At 38.0% G+C, this 24,180-nt stretch overlaps 1 protein-coding gene across 1 annotated transcript in view; it reads left to right on the top strand.

Annotated features, from left to right (window-relative positions):
• Positions 1 to 24,180, top strand: part of UBAP2 (ubiquitin associated protein 2) — a 126,945-nt gene that overhangs the window by 7,468 nt on the left and 95,297 nt on the right. The window contains 2 exon segments of the mRNA XM_036739113.1: positions 5,036 to 5,176; positions 19,011 to 19,088. Of these exon segments, the coding sequence (XP_036595008.1) occupies positions 5,036 to 5,176; positions 19,011 to 19,088 (219 nt within the window).

The following is a 24,180-nucleotide window of genomic DNA, read 5'->3' on the forward strand; positions in this document are numbered from 1 at the left end:
TGTTTGATATTTTATTAAGTAGAAAGTTAAGCAATTTGTACCCATCCCGTACCTCAAAGTCTTTCTTCATCACCTGCCACTCATTGTAGTCTCTACCTTCCAGGGGTCCACTTTGTCATTTTATAGCAGTTGTTTGAGCTCCTATTCTCTTCTTAGTGGTGGAAGGTTCCATAGCTAAAGCATTCTAGGGCTTCACTCAGAATTCATTGTTTGTTAATTTTCTTCCTTGTACTCTTAAGTCATTTGACAAAGTCCTTACCTGAGATGATCACACACAAAATTACTGTATCTTTTTCTATTAATTATCATTCAAAGCAAAATTTTTGAATAATGGTGTTTATGTAGGAGTATTTGGTGGGAAAATACTTTTCTTTTTTGCAGGGGGGAAGGCAGGGCAGTTGGGGTTAAGTGACTTGCCCAAGGTCACACAGCTAGTAAATGTGTAAAGTATCTGAGGCTGGATTTGAACTCAGGTACTCCTGATTCCAGGGCCAGTGCTCTGTTCACTGCGCCACCTAGCTGCCCCGGAAAATACTTTTGATAGATTTTTTTTCTTCAGCCATGGACCCAAGAATCTCCTGGAGATCTTTAATTCTTGTCAGAAACTGCAAAAGATATTCCGAGGTGAATATTAGGAGGTAAAGAAATATTCTTTGGAGAGAAGTAGGGTAGAAAAATGAACAGAGACTTTTGAATTGTGAGAATCATTCGTTATTGCAGAGAGTTAGTGCCAACCCCGGGGCTGCTCGGACCCTAGCGCTTGGCCTGTTTCCTGGGTAATACCAGACAGGCTTAGTAGGAGCTGGAACGGTAGGCGCCCGGAGGAAAGACTTCCATCCCTATCAGCTCCCCCTTAACAGCCGCCCCCCCCCCCCCCTTGCTCTGGTAGCCATCCTTTCTCATGCAGGCAAAGTCCATTCACCAAGGACTCACAAGCCCAGTAGGAGGGACCCAGCTGGCCACTACCTAATGCTCTTGAACCAGTGCCTAACACAAACATGCTTTAATTAATGGGAACTTCTTGGATACTTTACAAGGGCGTCCTGCCCTGTGCCTCACATAGCTCATACAGTTCTGATACCAGTTTGTATACTGCCTGAGCCTTCCCATGCCTCTTTAGATACTGTAGAACAGCACTCCCCTTCTGTTCCCATACTCCTATGGAAACTATCTTACCACAGCCCTAGTTTTTCCCATATGCTTGTAGGCAACATAGTTTACAATAATCCAGATTCTTCCCACCAGATACCGCTACTTACGTCTAATCTAAGTGCAACAATACATTACTGAAGCACATCTCCTTTTTCCCATGCTCTCATCCCCTTGAACACCTGCTTCTGCTTATGTAGTGCAAAACCCTATAAAACTGGATAATGTCTGCCAATAAATCGGAGTTGTATCCATCTTTGGCTCCTGCCTCATCATTGCGTACTGAGATAGGGCTGCTTGCTGGTCAAGGACCCCTAACAGGTTATGATGGGGAGAGTTTTAGAAACAAACTGAGTTTACTTAGTGGCCCCACCAAACCAAATTAAAAGCTTAACATTTTTGTTCTTAAAGTTCTTTCAAGGTTATAAGGTCCTATGTTCTTAAAGGTTATAAGGTTAACTGCATATGCATTTTTGCTATGGTATGCCTTGACCTTTAAAAGAAAAATTTATTGCAAGAATGATAAAACCGAACAAACAAGAAATAAAAAAACATTCTGAAATTTTTGCATTTTGCTGAAAGAATATTGTAATGGCGAGTAAAGTGGGACTTTTTGTTGTCTTTTGTTTTGAAGTGCTTTTCAGCACTAAGGCAGTCAAGTGCCTTTGGGTCTTGCTTTTGTTTCAATCAAGAATCTTGATTGAATAGGGAGTCTGATGACCTGATCAGATCAAAGAATCCATGCTACTAGCCCTCCTGTGTGCTGGTGTTATTGGTCTTATGTAGCTACAGTGGCAGCAAGTAGCATTGTTGTTACAAATATGGAGAAGCAAATATTAACAATGTTAGTAACAATTTGCTTTATGTCCTCTCAGCTTTTCTGTTTATGAGTAGTTTTTTAGTTTCATGAATTGCCTTTCCAAAATACTGTTTTTCTCCTCTTTGGGCCTTTAACCTGTTCAAGTGCAGCATTTGGTAATTTTTGTCTGTTGGATAACCTGTTGGAAGTTGAATCTTTTTTTCAATCTCTTTGTCCTTATTCTTCCTCCAGAGGCAATATCTAGAGGCTGTTAATAGAAACTCATATTCATAGGATCACATAAAGTTGAAAGGGACCTTGGTCACCATTTAGTCACACTCCCTTCATTTACAGATGAGGAAATTGAGTCCCACGGAGGTGAAGTGGTCCAAGGTCATGCCTAGAGGATTTAAGCCTGTCCTCTGACACTGTATCATGGTGCATCTCTTGGCACTTGTCTTGGATGATTTCTGTGGTGTAAGGAATGAGAGTAAAGGTAGTGATATAGACAATGTGCATTGTTAGCTTTTTAGAGGCCTTTTCTTCATCAGAACACCTTGAGACATGATAAACAGGGTTAAGTATGATAAAATTTGTGGTTAGGAAGACACATTTGGTTAGTGAATATCATGCATGTTGTGATACATATTTTTCACAAAATACTTCTTATTGCTTCATGCACATGTGATTGGAACATATACTTGTGAAGTTGTCAGGGAGGAGTGAATATTTCCAGTTCAGTTAAAACATATTCCCCAAATATCTATAGATGTTAGTAATGGTAGTCTCTTTAAATTAGCACATTTTAACTGATGAGATCTCCTACCATTTAGCTAGCTCTTTAACATGTCTCTTTGAAACAACTGGGCCATACTTTTAATTTTTTTAAAAAAAATTTTCAAAGTTCTGCATAGTGAGCTTGCCTCTAGTTAGTAGCTCTAGATGTCAGTTTATCTGCAACACTGGATTGAAGTTCTGGCACCTGCCACTTCCAGCTTTGGAGATGCACTGGGATGCAGTGCAAAGTACATTTGGAGTAAGGAAACCTGGGTTTGAACTTGGACAAGTTCCTTAACCTCCATGGACCTCAGACTCCTCATCTTTGGAACTAAAAGACTGACCTCCAAGGTCCCTTTCTTGATTCTGCAGTTAAGTTGTGATGCTGAATTTATCCCATGGTAACAGATTGATGTCAGTTAGTGGATTTGAGTAACCTGCGAAGTCAGACAGGATGAAGATCCAGGTTGGTAAGGAATAGACATCTTCCTGAAATACAAATACTTCAAATAATTAAGGTGCCATCAATCTAATAATAGGAAGTTCTATGCATCTATGAACTTTTTTTTTTGCTTTTTAAAAATAATTTAGTATTTCTTTTCCTCAATTACATGTAAAAACAATTTTTAACATTCATCTTTAAAATTTTGAGTTCCAAATTCTCTTAAAAGCTTCCATCTCCCCCCTTTCCCTTTGAGAAGGCAAGCAATTTGATATAGGTTATACATGTGTAGCCATGGAAAATATATTTCTATATTAAGTCATATTGTAAAAGAAAACATAGATGACCCCTTCCCCCCAAAACTGAAGAAAAATAAAGTTTAAAAAGTGTGCTTCCATTTGTGTTCAGACACCATCAGTTCTTTCTTTGGGTATGGATAGCATTTTTCATCATAAGTCCTTCAGAGTTGTTTTGGATCATTGTATTGCTGAGAATAACTAAGTCATTCACAGCTGATCATCTTACAGTATTGTCGTTACTAGGTACAATGTTCTCCTGGTTCTACTCATTTCACTTTGCATCAGTTTGTGTAAGTCTTTCTAGGTTTTTCTGAGAGCATCCTGCTCATCATTTCTTATAGCATAGTGGTTTCCATCACAGTAATATACCACAACTTGTTCAGCCATTCCATCTGTGAACTCTTAATTGTTTAAGAACTATATTGGAATTTCTTTTTCCTTTTAGACAGAAAAATGACTGCCAGGAAGAAATGCTAATGGAAAATGGGCAGTGTGTGTGTGTGTGTGTGTGTGTGTGTGTGTGTGTGTAGTTTCTAGTAGATTTCTACATTTGTATTTGAAAATCTAGAAAGACTGATGCTTAAATTTTTTTTAAAGGTGAATATTTTATCTTTTTTAAGGGGGTGTAATTTGACTTAATCAGATTTTCTGGTGATAGTTAATCAGCTATCCGTAGGAAGACTGTTAGTTACAAGTTTATGCTTGTGAGATTAAACATCTTTTGCCCACCTTATTTTACCACATGTGAGTTGAAGTCAGAAACTTGGTTTCTGTTTTCTGTAACTCAAATCTCTGCCTGCTGTTTTCTCTCCGTACTTGATATCTGTTTGCTAATGCTTGCAAAGGCACAAACTCATCAGTAATTCTATTTCTGGACTTCTATAACATGAGTCTTGAATAGTTGCTGTCTATCTAAAGTGGCCAATAAGTAACTCCTTAAGGAAGCTATAATAAAGGTCCTTCCTATTACATTCATTGACCTTCTTGGTAAAATTTGTTTTTACCTTCCCTGACGGAGTGTGCTGACATGATTTGATAGTTTAACTATAATTACTTTAGCCTCCTTTGCAGATTTATAATTTGTAAGTGGTTCCTTTGTCGAGATGCCTTGGACTCTACTGTAAAGTAGAAGAAGTGAGGAAAAGTCCTGACTACATATGCATTATTGCCTTTGTGGAATCAGTTTAAGTGAAATTGTCAAATGGATAGGAAAAAAGGTCAAGAAAAGTAGTCTTCGGTCTGAATGAAGCTGCGGAAAATAGGAACTGCCTATACTTTTATTTAGTATTTGGGAACTCTAACTTGAGTGGGAGTTCTGCTGAAAATATTATTCCTGCACCTCTAAGTGGAGTGAATAAATGAATATTCTACCAGCAAATATTATTTGCTGTTGGTTTAAAAAAGTACAACTTTTAGAAAACAACTTTAATTATATTGTGTTTTTTCCCCTTTCCCCTAGGAATAAAAAGTATTTTCTTGTATAGATCTTGGATTTTCTGACTTTTTCTCATATAAGGGAGCTTTCTTTACTCAGATGTGTCTGAAATGCTTTATTCTGATTTCTTACAGATTTTCTATTTTGTACATAACGTTGTTTTGTATATACTGTATATGATGACTTCAGTGGGCAGTGAACGTTCCCGGGGCACTCGGGACAAAACTCAGATTTCAACCACACAGATGACACAGCCGCAGAAACAAATAGTACAGGTAAGTTTTATTCATCTTTAGTGGAATAAAGTAATTTTAGGGAAACTTTTTTTTTTGTAGGGGGAATTCAGTAGGAAGAGTCAGCAGAGCTTTGAAACACATAGAGACACCCTGCCTGGAGAAATTTGCATTCCCAGGCATACTTTTTGATATCTTGTAGCTTCTAGGGTACTGTTTTCGCATCACTTGGCTGTGCACCCAGAAACCATAAATTGTTACTTTTAGACTAAGCAAAACTTAGCAAGATGAATTTGATACAAAATTGGGAAGGGTACATTAAAGCCACTGATTTGGAGCAACTGAGGAAACAGCTCTGATTAGTAGTTTTAAGGTGATGAAAATTTATTCATTTTTGAATGCGGTAGTACATAACAAGTAATAATGTTTTCCAGCCTAGACTTGTTTTATTCAATAAGAATGGATTATGATTAGCAACAAATGTTTAATCTACTAAAGTCATCTGTTTATCATCTTAGATCAGTTAAGTAAGCTCCCCCAAATTTTGTTTATATTTTGCCTGACAAATCTTTGTAAACAGTATACAGATAGCTAACTTGAATCAGGCAAAGCTAAGTTTTTTTTTGTTTGTTTTTGTTTTTTTTTTAAATTTATTTAATATATTTAGTTTTAGTTTTCAGCATTGATTTTCACAAAAGTTTGAATTACAGATTTTTTCCCCATTTCTACCCTCCCCCCTCTCCAAGATGGCGTATATTCTGGTTGCCCCGTTCCCCAGTCAGCCCTCCCATCTGTCACCCCACTCCCCTCCCATCCCCCTTTCCCTTCTTCTCTTGTAGGGCAAGGTAAATTAATATGCCCCATTGCCTGTGTATCTTATTTCCTAGTTGCATGCAAAAACTTTTTTTTGTTGTTGTTTTTGAACGTCTGTTTTTAAAACTTTGAGTTCCAAATTCTCTCCCCTCTTCCCTCCCCACCCACCCTCCCTAAGAAGGCAAGCAATTCAACATAGGCCACATGCATATCATTATGTATAACCCTTCCACAATACTCATGTTGTGAAAGATTAACTATGTTTGACTCCTTCCTAACCTATCCCCCTTTATTGAATTTTCTCCCTTGACCCTATCCTTTTTTGAAAGTGTTTGTTTTTGATTACCTCCTCCCCCCGTCTGCCCTCCCTTCTATCATCCCCCCTTTTTTATCTTCTTCCTCCTTCTTTCTTGTGGGGTAAGATACCGAATTGAGTGTGTATGGTATTCCCTCCTCAGGTCAAATCCAATGAGAGCGAGATTTACTCATTCCCCCTCACCTGCCCCCTCTTCCTTTCCTACACAACCACTTTTTCTTGCCACTTTTATGAGAGATAATTTACCCCATTCTATCTCTCCCTTTCTCCCTCTCTCAATATATTCCTCTCTTATCCCTTAAATTGATTTTTTTTTTTAGATATCATCCCTTCATATTCAACTCACCCTGTGCCCTGTGTGTGTGTATGTACCTACAAATATACATACATAGACACACATGTATGTGTATATATATGTATACACACACACACATAGATATAGATATATATATTTTATTTATTTTTATATATATATATATACATATATATATATATATGCATGCATATTCCTTTCAGCTACTATGATATTGAGGTCTCATGAATCATACACATCATCTTTCTATGTAGGAATGTAAACAAAAGGTAGAGCCAAGATGGCGGCTGGTAAGCAGGGACTAGAGTGAGCTCCGTACCCGAGTCCCTCCAAAAACCTATAAAAAATGGCTCTGAACCAATTCTAGAACGGCAGAACCCACAGAACAGCAGAGGGAAGCAGGGCTCCAGCCCAGGACAGCCTGGATGGTCTCTGGGTGAGGTCTACTCCACACGGAGCTGGGAGCTGGGAACGGAGTGAAGCAGAGCCCAGCCTGAGGGGGCCCTAGCGCCCTAAATATGTGAGCTGCGGCAGTTACCAGACCCCTCGACCCACAAACACCAAAGACTGCGAAGAAGGTTAGTGGGAAAAGCTGCGGGAGTTCATAGTTTGGCTTCCAGCCCCGGGGGCAGTGGAGGTGGGGAAGCTACAGCTGTTGTTACTTCCGGCTCCAGGCCCACCTGGTGGGAGGAATTAAGTGGCGGATCAGAGCAGGAGTGCAACAGCCTGCTAAAGATCTAAGCCCAGTCTGGACTGGGGGTTCTTGGGGAAGGAGTAGTGCGGGTCTGACAGAGCTGGCACCTCCCCCCCAAACGTGGAACATAGAACTCTGTAGTCTACAAGCAGTCATACCCCACTGAAAAACTCAAGGGTCAAGTTAGTTGGTTGGGAATATGGCCAGGCAGCGAAAACGCGCCCAGATTCAGTCTCAGACTTTGGATTCTTTCTTTGGTGACAAAGAAGACCAAAACATACAGCCTAAAGAAGACAACAAAGTCATAGAGCCTACAACCAAAGCCTCCAAGAAAAACATGAACTGGCCCCAGGCCATAGAAGAACTCAAAAAGGATTTGGAAAAGCAAGTTAGAGAAGTAGAGGAAAAATTGGGAAGAGAAATGAGAAGGATGCGAGAAAACCATGAAAAACAAGTCAATGACTTGCTAAAAGAGACCCAAAAAAAACACTGAAAAATACACTGAAGAAAACAACACCTTAAAAAACAGACTAACTCAAATGGCAAAAGAGCTCCAAAAAGCCAATGAGGAGAAGAATGCCTTGAAAGGCAGAATTAGCCAAATGGAAAAGGAGGTCCAAAAGACCACTGAAGAAAATACTACTTTAAAAATTAGATTGGAGCAAGTGGAAGCTAGTGACTTTATGAGAAATCAAGATATTATAAAACAGAACCAAAGGAATGAAAAAGTGGAAGACAATGTGAAATATCTCATTGGAAAAACCACTGACCTGGAAAATAGATCCAGGAGAGATCATTTAAAAATTATTGGACTACCTGAAAGCCATGATGAATAAAAGAGCCTAGATACCATCTTTCAAGAAATTATCAAGGAGGACTTCCCTGATATTCTAGAGCCACAGGGCAAAATAGAAATTGAAAGAATCCATCGATTGCCTCCTCAAATAGATCCCAAAAGAAATCTCCTAGGAATATTGTCGCCAAATTCCAGAGCTCCCAGATCAAGGAGAAAATACAGCAAGCAGCCAGAAAGAAACAATTTGAGTATTGTGGAAACCCAATCAGAATAACCCAAGATCTGGCAGCTTCTACATTAAGAGATCGAAGGGCTTGGAATGCGATATTCCGGAGGTCAATGGAGCTAGGATTAAAACCTAGAATCACCTACCCAGCAAAACTGAGTATCATGTTCCAAGGCAAAATATGGATTTTCAATAAAATAGAGGACTTTCAAGCTTTCTCAGTGAAAAGACCAGAACTGAATAGAAAATTTGACTTTCAAACACAAGAATCAAGAGAAGCATGAAAAGGTAATCAAGAAACGGAAATTGCAAGGGACTTACTAAAGTTGAACTGTTTTGTTTACATTCCTACATGGAAAGATGATGTATTTGATTCATGAGACCTCAGTATTAGGGTAGTTGAAGGGAATATGCATGTGTGTGTGTGTGTGTGTGTGTGTGTGTGTGTGTGTATATATGTTTATGTATATATATAAGTGAATGCAAATGTATGTATATATTTGTATGTGTATGTGTGTGTGTGTGTATATATATATGTAAAAGAGAGAGAGCAGACACAGGGTGAGTTGAAGATGAAGGGAAGATATCTAAAAGAAATAAAATCAAATTAAGGGATGAGAGAGCAACATACTGAGAGAGGGAGATAGGGAGAGATAGAATGGGGTGGATTATCTCACATAAAGATGGCAAGAGGAAGCAGTTCTGTGGGAGGAGGGGAGAGGGCAGATGAGGGGGAAATGAGTGAACCTTGCTCTCATCAGATTTGGCCTGAGGGGGAATACCACACATACTCAGTTGGGCATCTTACCCCACAGGAAAGAAGAGGGAGGAAGATAAAAAAAAAATAAAAGGGGGGGGATGATGGAGGGGAGGGCAGATGGGGGTGGAGGTAATCAAAACAAACACTTTGGAAAGGGGACAGGGTCAAGGGAGAAAATTCAATAAAGTGGGATGGGTTGGGAAGGAGCAAAATGTGGTTAGCCTTCCACAACATGAGTATTGTGGAAGGGTTATACATAATGATACATGTGTGGCCTAGGTTGAATTGCTCAACTTCTTAGGGAGGGTGGGTGGGAGGGGAAGAGGGGAGAGAATTTGGAACTCAAAGTTTTAAAATCAGATGTTCAAAAACAAAAAAAGTTTTTGTATGCAACTAAAAAATAAGATACACAGGCAGTGGGGTGTAGAAATTTATCTTGCCCTACAAGAAAGGAAGGGAAAAGGGGATGAGAGGGGAGGGGGGTGATAGAGGGGAGGGCTGACTGGGGAACAGGGCAACCAGAATATAAGCCATCTTGGAGTGGGGGGGAGGGTAGAAATGGGGAGAAAATTTGTAATTCAAACTGTTGTGAAAATCAATGCTGAAAACCAAATATGTTAAATAAATAAATTTAAATTAAAAAAAAAGGAATGTAAACAAAACAGTTCAACTTTAGTAAGTCACTTAAGATTTCTCTTTCTTGTTTACCTTTTCATGCTTCTCTTGATTCTTGTGTTTGAAAGTCAAATTTTCTATTCAGCTCTGATCTTTTAACTGAGAAAGCCTGAAAGTCCTCTATTTTATTGAAAATCCATATTTTGCCTTGGAACATGATACTCAGTTTTGCTGGGTAGGTGATTCTTGGTTTTAATCCTAGCTCCATTGACCTCCGGAATATCGTATTCCAAGCCCTTTAGTCCCTTAATGTGGAAGCTGCCAGATCCTGTGTTATCCTCATTGTTTTTCCACAATGTTCAAATTGTTTCTTTCTGGCTGCTTGCAGTATTTTCTCCTTGACCTGGCAGCTCTGGAATTTGGTGACAATATTCCTAGGAGTTTTCTTTTTGGGATCTATTTGAGGAGGCGATCTGTGGATTCTTTCAATTTCTATTTTACCCTCTGGCTCTAGAATATCAGGGCAATTCTCCTTGATAATTTCTTGAAAGATGGTATCTAGGCTCTTTTTTTGATCATGGCTTTCAGGTAGTCCAATAATTTTTAAATGATCTCTCCTGGATCTATTTTTCAGGTCAGTGGTTTATCCAATGAGATATTTGACTTTGTCTTCCATTTTTTCATTCCTTTGGTTCTGCTTTATAATATCTTGATTTCTCATAAAGTCACTAGCTTCCACTTGCTCCAATCTAATTTTTAAGGTAGTATTTTCTTCAGTGGCCTTTTGGACCTCCTTTTCCATTTGGCTAATTAAAGTGTTGTTTTCTTCAATATTTTTTTCTGTATTTTTTTTGGGTCTCCTTTAGCAAGTCATTGACTTGTTTTTCATGGTTTTCTTGCATCATTCTCATTTCTTGTCCCAATTTTTCCTCTACTTCTCTAACTTGCTTTCCCAACTCCTTTTTGAGCTCTTCCATGGCCTGAGACCAGTTCATGTTTTTCTTGGAGGCTTTTGGTGTGGACTCTTGGACTTTGTTGACTTCTTCTGGCTGTATGTTTTGGTCTTCTTGGTCACCAAAGAAAGATTCCAAAGTCTGAGAGTGAATCTGGGTGCGTTTTCACTGCCTGGCCACGTTCCCAGCCAACTTACTTGACCCTTGAATTTTTCGTCGGGGTATGACTGCTTGTAGAGCAAAGAGTACTTTGTTCCAGGCTTGAGGGGATGCGCCATTGGTTTCAGAGCTATTTCTATACAGCCAGCTCTGCCACCCCAGCACTCCTCCTTCCTCAAGAACCACCAACCTGACCTGATGCAAATCTTCAGCAGGCTCTGCACTCCTGCTCTGATCTGCCACTTAATTCCTCCCACCACGTGGGCCTGGGGCTGGAAGTAACTGCAGCTGTAGTTCCGTAGCTGTACCTCCCCTGCTGCCCCCGGGGCGGTGGCCGAACAGGGAACTCTGTTCCCCGCAGCTTTTCCCACTAACCTTCTCTGTTGTCTTTGGTGTTTGTGGGTTGAGAAGTCTGGTAACTGCCACAGCTCACTGATTCAGGGTGCTAGGGCTTGTTCTGCCCGGCTCCTGGTCTGGCTGGTCCTGCTGCTTCCCACGCTGAGCTCTACTCCCCTCCACTCCGTGCCTGATAGACCTCATCCAGCGACCATCCAGGCTGTCCTGGGCTGGATCCCTGCTTCCCTCTGCTATTTTGTGGGTTCTGCAGTTCTAGAATTTGTTTAGAGCCATTTTTTATAGGTTTTTGGAGGGACGTGGTGGGGAGCTCATGCAGGTCCCTGCTTTCCAGCTGCCATCTTGGCTCCACCAAAGCTAAGTTTTTATTTGAATGAATGGAATCTATAGTAATAAAATTATACTGTATTCAAATGCCAAATACATATGATTTGTGGATTATAACACCACTGTGGCCCTTTTAGGGGGAGCTAGGTGGCTCAGTGGATAGTACTGGGCTTTGAATCAGGAAAACTCATCTTCAAATCTGACCTTAGACACTTAGCAAGTTGTATGACACTGGGTAAGTTACTTAACTCTGCCTCTGTTACTCATCTGTAAAAATGAGCTGGAGAAGGAAATGGCAAACTACTCCAGTATGTCTGCCAAGAAAACCCCTAATACAGGGTCCAGAAGAGTCAAGACAGGACTGAAATGACTGATCAAGTAGGCCTTTTATTGAATATGATAAGAAGGTGTTTTATTTTGCATTGTTAATGACATCTCTTTGGGGGGTTGGGGGCACCTTTAGAGTGCTACAGCTTATTAAAAAAGATCGTGGTACTTTGAAAGAAGTTATGGATTCTAATCTTGGTTCTGCCATTTACTTATCTTTGTGACCTGAGGCAAATCATTTAACTTCTGTGGGCCACAGTCTCCTGTAAAATAAGGAGATTGCACTGGTGACCTCTAAGGTTGCTTTAAACTGTAATGTAAACTATGACTCTGTCGTTCTATAGAAGGGGTCAATAAGACTGGCCTTTTTTTCTTTTAAAAAATACTTTGATGCTTTTTGTTTTTTTATGTTCATTTGAAGCCTCTCATGCGCTATTGGATCTTACTTTGTGACAGAAAAACAATTGAGCAAAAACATGCAATATAATAACTCATCTGATAGTATAAATTATATAATCTCTTTTAACAGTTCTTGTCCTCTGCCATGGGAGGGAGGGGGTAATAATTTCCATATCTGTTCTCTCTCTCCTCCCTTGGCTTATATATAATAGTTGGTGATCTCATCTTTATTTTTATTTCTTCAAGGCAAAGAACACTGAAAGTCACTTAATCTCCCTGGAGCCTTGGGTTCCTCAACTATGAAATTAAATCATTTGGACTAGATAGTATTTAAGGCCTCTTTTTTTACATGACTCTTGTAATGTAGATATTTAGAATATCTGTTTGACCCAAATTTTACCATGTGAAAGAGCTATCCCATGAATAACTCAGTATGAACATGGTTTCATTACTAAGGATGTAAAACAGTTCACATATCAAAATAAAAGGGAAGGGAGCCTCGGGAAATCCTGTACTATTTATTTATTGTTAGCTAAAGGATGACTAAATATATTTTATAACATTTCTTTTTTTTTGTATTTTTAATGAAGTTTTCTTGGCTCGTTAAAACCTATTAAATTTTCTCTAGCCATGATTTTAGAGAACACTAAAATCAATCTGGAATGTTTGCGTATGTTTATTTAAAGTAAAAGTCTTGTTTTTAAGCTGTTTTCAACTTAAAATTTTTCTTCCTGTGGGGCTGTCACATTTCTTGATCCCCCCCCCTTCCCCCCCACCCTTCAGATTCACACAGAAGGGTTCTTCAGAGAAAAAAATGTTCTGGGTTAGGGTCTGGTGTGGGGAGAGATATTTAGGGGCTCCAAAACTCTTTAACCTCAATAAGCCATTATGCAGTGGATTGGAGAACGTGGATTTAACATCAAAAGAAATGTCTGACTTTGAGGTAAATAATTTAGGGCCTTTCATTTGAAAATAATAAATCTTTCAGTTTTTTACTTGAGGATATATAGGGTCATTTTACATTATTTATTTTGAGACTTTAACTTTTTCGTTTTACACTCCAAACCCATATCAGTATTAAATTCAAAGTGCACTGCTTTGTACCCTACTTTGGATAGTTATATTAAAAGTCAACAATTACAGTTCTGTAGTCCAAACAGATCTTTAAAGACAATTCAATTACTAGATTTTACCTAGTATAAGCCATTGAACTAAGATTTGTTGTGATAGAATTAGTATGTTAAGTACTAGACTAGCATGTTTTGTTTTTATGTAGATTCCTGCTGTCACTGTTTTTCCTTCAGTTAACTGATTTATAATTCATCATATAATTTCTAGTACATTTAACCCTCCCAATATTCCTTCCAGTTGGGTATGTACCTCCTCAATTTCTTAAATGTACTAGGAGATTGTTACTTCAGAGCCTAGATGAAGATTCGGGGCTATAGACTTCCAAGACTTCTTTTGTGTACTTTGGGAACTTTAGGGAAGCTTCTTGAAAAGTAACTTTCATTCTTTCTTTTCCCCTTTTGCCCACTCCTTCACCACTGAACATGCTTGGCCTTGTTGCTTATGTGTTCCATTCATTGGTCAGTCTTGCAGAGTATTTTGCACAGTTCGATATTCTTTTAGGCACTTAGGTTGCCTGTATAATTATATAACACTGTATTTGGTGCAATAAGCACAAATATATTAAGATTGAATGGATCAAGTAAAGTGATAATTTCTAAGTTTTCCTGATATTCGTTCTTACTGTACTGTATCTCCCTTGCTGTTTCATTTTTCCCTTTCTGTTTTCTAATTATCCCAAGGCTCAGTCTTTGGCCACTGTCCTTTTTTTTTCCACTGTTCTTTGCCTTGAAGAAATTTAAAAAAAAAAAAGATGAGTTCACCAACTATTATGTTGCCTCTCAGATCCATATCTGCAACCAATATCTTGTTGTATTCCCTGCTCCCAATACCTGTAGTGCATTTTTAGGCTACTTACTTTCTTGGGCTACTACCGTCCTCTCAAGCTCAGTATAGTATTCACAAATTTACTTTCCACTTTTTGTTTACAAATAGATGCCCTCCTTCCCAACTTTTATATTTCTACAAATGACACTGTCATTCTTCCATTTACAAAACATTGGACTTCTTAAACATTGACTTAGCTTTCATCCAGTAAATCCTTTCAGTTCTTATCTGTCTTTTAAAAAATTCTCACTGCTGCCATCTTATCCTAAATTTACATCTGCTTCAACTTCCTAAGTTATAATAGGGTGTCTTGATGTTGGGTATAGTAGATTGAATTTTGGACCAGGAATTTGGGGAAGATACAGGTTTTGCTATTAATCAGCTGTATATTCTTGGGCAAGTTACTAATCTCTTGGGATCTCATTCTGTACAATTCCATCATTCCATATATTTTATAATTCATCCTGGAGAGAAGTGTTCCATTGCCTTCCACAGTCTTCTGTCTTTGGCCATTGGTTAATTCTGTAATAGGCATGTTTAGCGAGATAACACAGACCTTAAGTAGCCAGTTGTGTTGCATGACAACTGTGTGTGTATGTGTGTGTGTGTGTGTGTGTGTGTGTGTGTGTGTGTAGATCTTGATAGGTTGGAAATGTGCACCAAAATTTAATGATAATCCCAGATCTAGACCAAAAGGTATTAAAACATTTTTGAGTTCAGGAAAATCTTTGCAAAGAATTAGATGCTCAAGACCTTGGAAATAACCCAGAAATTATTTCCTATGGAAAAAGACCTATAGGCATTGTTCATAACAAACTCAGTATAGCCTGTATGATTCATTGCTAAAAAGACTAATGCAGATTTGGGTAGCATTAAGAGAAGTACAGTGTTGAAACTGAGTGATTTTAATGGTGTCTCTGTACTCTGCACTGCCAAACCAGTTTCTGATGAGATTGTTTATAGACTACTAGCCCGTGGTGTTAAAAATGTCTATATTCAAGTACTATTTCTGATGCATAGTAGCTCTATTGACTTTGGGCAAGTAACATTCCCCAAATGACTCTATTATGATTTTAAGTTGCAGAGTAGCTAATTTATATTGTTAAGAGATGATTCTCACCAGGAATTTCCCATACCAGCGAAACTGCAGTCTGGACTCTCTCTCTCTCACACACACACACAATATTTTTTTTTTAAGATGAATACTGACACAACCTAAGACAGTAAGGATGGTGAGGGATCTGGAATCTGACATGCATGGCATATTGGGCTAATTGGGAATTGTCTAACATAGAGTTTCCTAAAGTGGGTGATACTGTGGCGCTGGAATGATGAGGGGAAGAAGAGAGGTAGGACAGTAGTAGCACATTTTTCATCTGTTGTGTAACAGAGTTAAAGTCAGAGTGATTACATTATTTTTCAAATAAACACACCATACGCAAGTTGTAACTGATCAGTGGTCAAGTCTGCTGACAGGTCTTAATAAGCAAGTGTTGGCAGGAGAACTTGTGCGTTGTTGGGAAGTTGAGCATGCACTGGCAGGAATATGTATGTGTAATGACTTGTTTACAGTATGATACTATAGGGTTAGATGAACCAATATTGCATCATCAAAATTTCAATGCAGGAAAAACCCCACAAATTTATAAAAATTATTAAATTTAAGCTGCATCATTAAAATATTATATATATATTTTGAAATGGTGCAAATTTCAAAAAAAAAAGTCATTGAAGGGTTAAAGAAAGTGGATTACCTGAGGGGTGCTGAGTAATTTTTTTTTTAAAGGGGGCTGTAGGCTAAATAAGTTTGGGAACTTCTGGTCTAATAGAAAAGTAGACTTGGAAGACACAGTAGTTGTCTTCCTATGTTTGAAAGACTGTTAAAGATCCGATTTATGTAATTTATAGAAGCAGACCAGGATCCTAGTAGTGGGGAAACAGAATTAAAGCAAGGCAAGAACTTTTATAAGATTTTACAACAGATTGAGCTACCCTGCTTAAGTAGTGGTCTCCCTGTCACACTGGAAGTATTCAAGCGAAGACTGGATGGTATTAACAATAGTTGAGAAAGGGATTATTTTTTTTTTTGGTGGGAGATTTAACTACATAAATTCCATTCCTATCCAGTTGCAGGATTTTTATTCTGTTCATTGAAATGAACTTTTCTGTTTAACCAGGTTTGTGTCTTACCAGCCTAGTTAATTAAGCTTATTTTCAGGTTGGCTGACTCTCAAAGACTATATCAGCTAAGTTGTATGGAGGCTATGAATTGGATCACTATAAAGTGCCCACACCAAAATGACAGCCTTGAAGGATCTATTAAACATTTTGACATTTGATTATTTGTTACATTACTTTCAGTTATGTGTGTGTTTGAAAGCTAGATTCTAAGGTCCTCTGAGGTAATAGTCATCTCATACATTTCTTTTCCGTTCTTCTCAACAGCTAGCATGGAGCCACATTATAATTTTCTTGTACATTTATTTGAAAGGAATAGCAGATTATGCATAGTAGATTTGCAGTTTCATATGCAGTCATCCTTTTCTTACTATACTATGTTATGGAAATGTTTGTTTTATTCGGTAAATTAAAAATAAAATTTACAAAAAAAGAACTACATTCTGTTAGCATTTAATAGTGATATTAATTGAAATAAATGTTAAGGAAGCAGAGGTATGAATGTAAAGAGATGGTTTTAGTATTTTAGAAATCATTTGTGAGTAAGAGGAAGGGAAGAAGAATCAAGAGTGTTACAGCCATTGAGTAGGGGTTTATATATAATAAGTATGTTTTCAGAGAGGTTGCATTTTTTAGAAGAGACCTTTTGAATGGTTTAGAAGTTAGCCTTCTGGAAAAAAAATTTTAGCCTTATACTCAACTCCCAGATAAGATTAGATACCTTTTCCAGTATGCCACTTCAGATATTAAGAGGGGAGTAGGAAGAGAATGAGCTTCAGTATTGGTATTTAGGTTGGACAAGTTTCGGAGCAGGCCTAACTTGTCTGCTGTGTAATAAGATGCAAATATTTCTAGAATGGAGAGAATTATGATTAAGCTCTTTCCTCATCTTACTGCTTTTTCTCTTTAATATTTTAGTGTAGCCTTCTCTGTTTTTTTTCCCCCTTGGCTGTCACTTTCCCCTGTTCAGTTTTTCTGCTGGCTCCAGATACCACCCTCATATGGAGGTGAGCAGTTAAGGCATCTTGAAGAATAGCATACAATCTTTGATGCATGGTTAGAGTGCTATGTGGTGAAACCAGTAGTGGCTAAAGACCACTATTAAGCTTACTTGGAAAACTGTTGTGAGATGAATATATATTATCTCCAGAACCTCTCTTATACTAGCAGTTTTGGGGTTAGAGGGCCAGCTTGGGAGTTACTGTGAATAAAGCATTAATATTGCATTGGAAATGCTTTGTGCCAATATGTTTGCTATCTCTGGAGCTAGAGTTCTCAAGGAACCTTGTATTCTCAGACCTGTTCCTCTTTCCTGAACCCCTACCTCAGCCTCGGGTCTTTGGATAGTTTTCAGGGGGTCCAGGAACTTGTGGCGGGATAAATTTTCATCCTTGTTTCACCATAATTGTTTTCCTTTATAATCATGTGTATTTTATTTTATTCATTTAAAAATATTCTGAGAAAAGGTTCATAGGTCTCACTATTTACTCCTGTTCTAGAGTTTTTTGGCCTATGCAGTGTAGAGATTATACTTGATTGTTATGGCTATGGCATATGTTTGAATCTGCCTTGGATGCTATTAGAAAAGAAGTTTCTATAAGCTTACTGGCAAATGCCATTAAGAGCAACACCTACAGAGGAAATGCACCTACAAAGTAAGACGTGCTGCAAAAAATTAAGTGTTGTGGATACTGTAAGTCATAGATTGTTTAGTCATTTCAGTTAGTTACGCAGTTACGTGAAGTTAATTTTCTTAGCATATGTAACTTCCATTTGGAAACTCCCCTCTACCAAGGAACATGAAATTCATCTAAGATTGAATACATATGTTCTAGGGAATCATCTGAAGTACATAGAGGTTAGTTGCTCAGAGTTATAGAGCTAGTGTGGGAATTAGGATTTGAACTCAGGCTTCAAGTTTTTTGAGGCTGTAAGTCCTATCCTCTGTGTTGCTTGCCGTTTCTCAGTTACTTAGCTGAGAGAGACAGAAAGTGAGAGAGTTTCTGTTTAATAGTTTAAAACTTCACTAAGACTTTTGGGAAGCTGTGTATGATTATACTCACAAAATGCACACATTTGCATTATAGGTTTTGACCCCAGTGTAACTTTAAAAAAAGGTTTAAGTCAAATAATTGGTTTTATCCTTTTACATATGTGTGTGTGTGTGTGTGTGTGTGTGTGTGTGTAGTGGGGTGGGTGGGTTTTTATTTTGTTTGTTTTACTTTGGTCTTGTAAGAGTGATACCTGAGCCTTGGTTTTATAACAAGGTCATTTGTCATACCAGCTGTTCCTTTCTGCCTACCCATCCACTTCTGCTGTTTCTCTGTCTGTCTCTCCTCCCCCCCCCGCCCCATTTTTTGCCTCTTTTTATTTAATAATTTCTTTCTGAAGAGAAACATCATTAGGGTCATTGTTTCCATGATTAACTAATGCTGATAAAGCATGTGGTCACAAAGTGGAACACAAGTTTTAGGGCACTCAGATACAGAAATAGAACACTTTAATATTTGTCTTTATTTTGATAATAGTTTACCTTATAATAATAATTGCTGGCACAATTTGCAAAAGGGGACTATTTGCTAGATAACTCAAATTAACAGAGTATTTTGGTTCTTGGACATTAATGCAAATTTTGTCATTTTGATTGTATTTTTATTGCAGAAACCTTAATTGTTCATTGTACTTTTTAGGCAACAGCTGAACAGATTCGCCTCGCTCAAATGATCTATGATAAGAATGATGCAGACTTTGAAGATAAAGTTAAACAGGTACATTACTGTCAAGCAGAAGCTCTTATTCTAGCCTTAATGTTTATTTTCTAGGGTTTTCAGTTATACTGTAAAATGAATATAGGATTAGCATTAGCCACAATTCATTGAAATTTTGAAAAAACGTCACTTATGTTCACTCCTAATTTTTAAATATTGGAAACAATTTCTTTTAGGTGTCCTAAGATGTCTGGGAGTTGATATTCTCATTGCTCTTAAACATTGCTAAATATTCAGTTAGCTGAGTATTCCATGGCTGCCTGTTCAGAGTACCATTTCTTCCTCCCCACCACCCCCCAATAGTATTTTATTTTTTTCAATTACATGTAAAGTTTTCATCATTCACTTCTCCAAGATTTTGAGTTCCAAATTTTTATCCCTCCCTTCCCAAGACAGCAAGCAATCTCACATAGGTTATACTGTACACTCATATTAATCATACATCCATGTTAGTCATGATGTGAAAGAAGAATCAGAACAAAAGAGGGGAAACCAGGAGAAAGAAAAAAACTGAAAATAGTCTGTTTCGATCTGCATTTAGACTCCAGAGTTCTTTCTCTGAATGTGGATAGTGTTTTCCATCATGAGTCTTTTGCAATTGATTTGGAACATTGTTTCGCAGAGAAGAGCTAAGTCTGTCATAGTTGATCATCGCACAATGTTGCTATTACTGTGTACAGTGTCAGTTCAGTTTCAAACTTACATTTGAGAAATTAATTAATCTATTTGTTACGACAAATTCCTACCAGCTGGAGAGGAAGTAACTTGTGAATTTGACTTGTACCTACTGCTTCTAGGTTTTGCAGAATTTAATTTTGAGTTCTATTCAAAAACATGAGCTCACAAGAAGTATTTTCATTTTTAAAGTTTTCCTATCAAAGTCTTCTTTTGTTCTGGAGGGATCTTTGTTAAATGACAGGACTGAACTAAATGATTTTCAGGGTCCCTTTCATCTCTAAATCTTGAGGAAAGGTAGCGTAGTACGTTGGGAAGAGTTCTACAAGAATTCTTCTAGACTTGGAGTAAGGAGAGGCCTGTATTCAAATACGGCTTCTTATGGTTACTGCTTACTGGCTGTGTGATCATGGACGAGTCATTTAATGTGCAGGAAGCAATAAAGCAAGTAAAATGAAACTTGATATTTATAGTAATAATACCGGACCTTTATATAGGATTTAAAGGTTTGCACATACATCACCCTCTCAAGCCATAAATGGTATTATTCCTTCCCCCTCCCCCTCTTTTTGTTTTTTTACAGTGACAGAAACTGAGATATAGGTTAAAGATTTTGCTTACAATCCTATATCAACTAGTAAATGTCACAGCCAGTTTTAGGACTCAGGTCCCATGATTCCAAGTACTCTTTGCCTCTCTACCCACTTCACAATGTAATTTTTGGAATCAAATGAAATAATTTATATATTTGTAAACCTTAAAGAACCATTTGTTGGTTGTTATTATTATTATTATGAGTAATGGAATCAAAGCATTAGTGAGTGCTGAAAGGAAAATTAAGAACTCTGTTCCAGCCCACTCGTTTTACTGGCAAGAAAACCTAGGTCCAGAGAAACCAATAGCCTTGCCCAGAATCACTTAGCTAGTAAATGGCAGAGATGGGATTGAAACTTGGGTCTTCTCACTTCATATCCAATGCTCCTTTCCAGTTCAGGTCATGCAGGCTCACAGTTTAGGTGCCATCCTCTACTCCTCACCACACTCTCACTTCATATCCAATTTGTCTCCTAGTACTCTCACTTCTACCTTTGTAACATCTTTTATATATATCCCCTTCTTTCATCTGAAGCTGCCACCACCCTCATCCAGGCCCTCATAACCTGATGCCCGGATTGCTGTAATAGTTTACTGGGCTAGTTGGTTTTCCTGCCTCACGTCTCTCCCCACTCCATTCCAGCCTCCATTCAGCTGTGTTCACTAAGCTCCAATGGCTTCCCAGTACCTCTGGGATAGTAGAGAAGGCTTGGGAAATTGACTAAAAGTTGATCCTAAGAAGAGAGATTAAAAACTTATATCACTATTCTGAAATTCCCAGATTTTAAAAAAAAGTTTTAGCTCAATGGAAGTTGTTTTCTTAGAAAAGCAAAAGACCAGGTGGAATTGATTTTATCCTGTATTCTGAGGCAATAAGAAGTTCTTTGCCTGGGATTTTTGATTATATTATTTGAAAAAGTATTTGTAAAAAGGCTATAATTGCAGATAATTGCATATTACTTGCCAATGTTTCTTCAGGTGATGAGGGTAGAAAGGTTGTGCAAAGAACTTGATAAAACATCTAAATTCGATCATTATGCTCTGATGTTGATTTCAGAAACTCCTAGGTAATAGCTTAATAAAATAAAAGGAAGACTACATCTTAACTTAAGCGGTGTGGTATTAACATTGATTTGCATTTAACCAGTTTTATTACAACTCAAAGCTGACTTTATTATTTATATTTACAGTGTTACTGTTGTTACATTGTTATAAATTTTCCCATTATGTTCATAGACCATCATTTCCTTAGCCATTCCCATGTCATTGGGCATATATTTTGTTTTCAATTTTTGTTAACGCAAACAATTTCTACAAATATTTTTTACATATGGGTATTTTTCTTGCTGTCAATAACTTAATTGATATCTTGTCCTAATAGTGGGATTAGATCCCAGTTTATTAACTCTCTCTTACATAATTCCAAGTTGCTTTTTGAAGTGGTTGAATAAATTCATAACTCCCTCAGCAGTGCATTAGCATGTCTGCCTTTCCTCAGACCCCTTTACAATGAGTATTTCCATCCTTTAGCACCTTTAGTTTGTTGGGTGTAAGAGGGTACCTTGGTATTGTTCAAATTTGCATTTTCCTGATGGGTAGTGACTTTGAACATTTTTAAGGTGATCATAGTTAGCTGTTATTTCCTCTCAAAAATTGTTCATCTCAGAGGGCCATAGTCAAGGTGGCAAAGTGAGAACATAGCAACTTTGCTGCAGCTCTCCCCAGCCTCTTCCACAGTGACCTAAAAAATGTGCCAAACCAAATTCTGAGTGGGAAAGCCAAGAAAAAGTCAGAATAAGTAATTTTCCATTTCAGGGAAGCTTAGGAAGCTAGAGTGGTCTGCTGATACTGGGATGGGGCTGATCAGGACCATAGCACAACAGAAGCAGCACTAGGTTGTGACAGTAATAGTAACAGTGAAGGAGAGCAGCTCAGTGCCCTGGGATGGTAAGGAGACTGAACACCTGGCCAGAAAGAGATCTTAGGTGACCCCTGTGCTAGCATTGGGAGCAAGAAAGGTGCCATCTAGCAGCTCTCTTGCCCATTACTGAGTTCTGGATCACAGTTGCACAGTGGAGTGCAGTGGTCACAGTTCTGAGGAACCAGGGGCCCTACTTACGTAGGGAGCAGAGCACAGACCATGAGGACAGTGAACATACCTCTTCCTGAATCATACCACATAGGAAGCAACAAAAACTTACAGGCCTTCAAAGGGCGCTTTGAAAACAGCAGAAGAACATCAAACAAAGAAGCTCAATCGAGTCATTCTCTTCCCTATACCCTACCTTCCACCCCCAGGTGAGCAGAGCCCAACTAATATAAAAGCCCAGATTCAAGAAGTAGGCTGGAAAAATGAGCAAACAGCAAAAAAAGAACCTGAGTTTTAAAAGCTGTAATGGTGACGGGAAGTTCAAGACACAAAGAATACAATGAGCTGAAAATACAGGCTCAACAAGAATTCCTAGAAGAGCTAAAGAAAGAGATTTTTTGCTATTTTTGTTCATGTGGAGAGCAACTTGAAATTTTCCAAAAGGGCTATAAAACTGTGTGAGTAGTACCCTTTGACACAGCAATGCTACTGCTGTGTTTATACCCCAAAGGGAAAAAAGAAAAAACCCACCTGTACAAAAATATTGTAGCAGAGAATTAGAAACTTAGGGGATGCTCATTAGTTGGGGAATGACTGAACAAGTTATCCTATACTAATATAATGGAATCCTACTGTACTCTAAAAAATGATGGATGAGATGGTTTTAACCAAAAATCTGGGAAGACTTGTGTGAACTAATAAAAAGTGAAGTGAGCAGAACCAGGAAAACAATTTACACAGCAATAGCAACAATATTGAAAAAATAATCAACTTGAAAAGACTTAACAACTCATTAATACAGCGATTCACCATAAGTCTAAAGAAATCAAGATGAAAAATGCTATCCACCTCCAGACTTGAAAACTGATGGACTCAGAGTACATCCTTCTTTTCCTTTTTCTTTTTGGATAGGTGGGGGAAACGTGGCTAATGTGGAAATATGTTTTGCATCACTTCCTATGTATAAGGAGTATTGTGTTTCTTGCCTTCTCAATGGAAAGAGGGAGAGAATTTTTTTGTAGGAAAATCTTTATTTTCAGGTGCTTGCATCTGTCATTTCTAATAATTTATTTTATTAATTCATCACTTAAAAAAAAAACTAGTGAAGTCTGATTTTTTTTTCCACTCCTTTATTGCCTTCTCAAAGGTAACCAAATGAACATCAAGAACTACTGACCTATGTTCCCACTGTACAAAACCTTTAAAGTTAATTTTACACAAATTCAGAGTATCTTAATAATGAGTGTTAGTAGGGAACAAGTAGACTTTATCAAGTGATTTAACAATGGACCAGATGTTTACTGTTTCACAATTAAATAAGAAATGTCAAGAAAATATTATAAGATCTCATTGTGTCTTTTCTTTATTGATTACAAAATACTTATTTGCCAGGAAAGTACTGATAGACTCTGTTACATTAAGATCATCAAGGATATTTTGGAAGATGTAACAGCAGAATTAACTGTTCATTGACCTGCTATAAACAAGCATCAGATTAGCCACAAAATGGGTAAATCCTCACCAAAAGTATTTGCCACTGTGATAGGGGGATCTACCAGCACAAAGTCCAGGTGGGAAAGAGATTCCATGTGGATGCGGAGGTTCTCCAGTTGTCCTTCTTTGTTCATGTCATTGTCCAGACATGTTCATGTCCAGAACATTGCAAGACCTCCTCAGAGATCTATACTTAAGAGCGATACTAACTCAGAGGGGTTTGGTGTCATCATCCTCACA

The sequence above is a fragment of the Trichosurus vulpecula genome, chromosome 1, assembly GCF_011100635.1.
Source record: "Trichosurus vulpecula isolate mTriVul1 chromosome 1, mTriVul1.pri, whole genome shotgun sequence".
NCBI lineage: Eukaryota > Metazoa > Chordata > Mammalia > Diprotodontia > Phalangeridae > Trichosurus > Trichosurus vulpecula.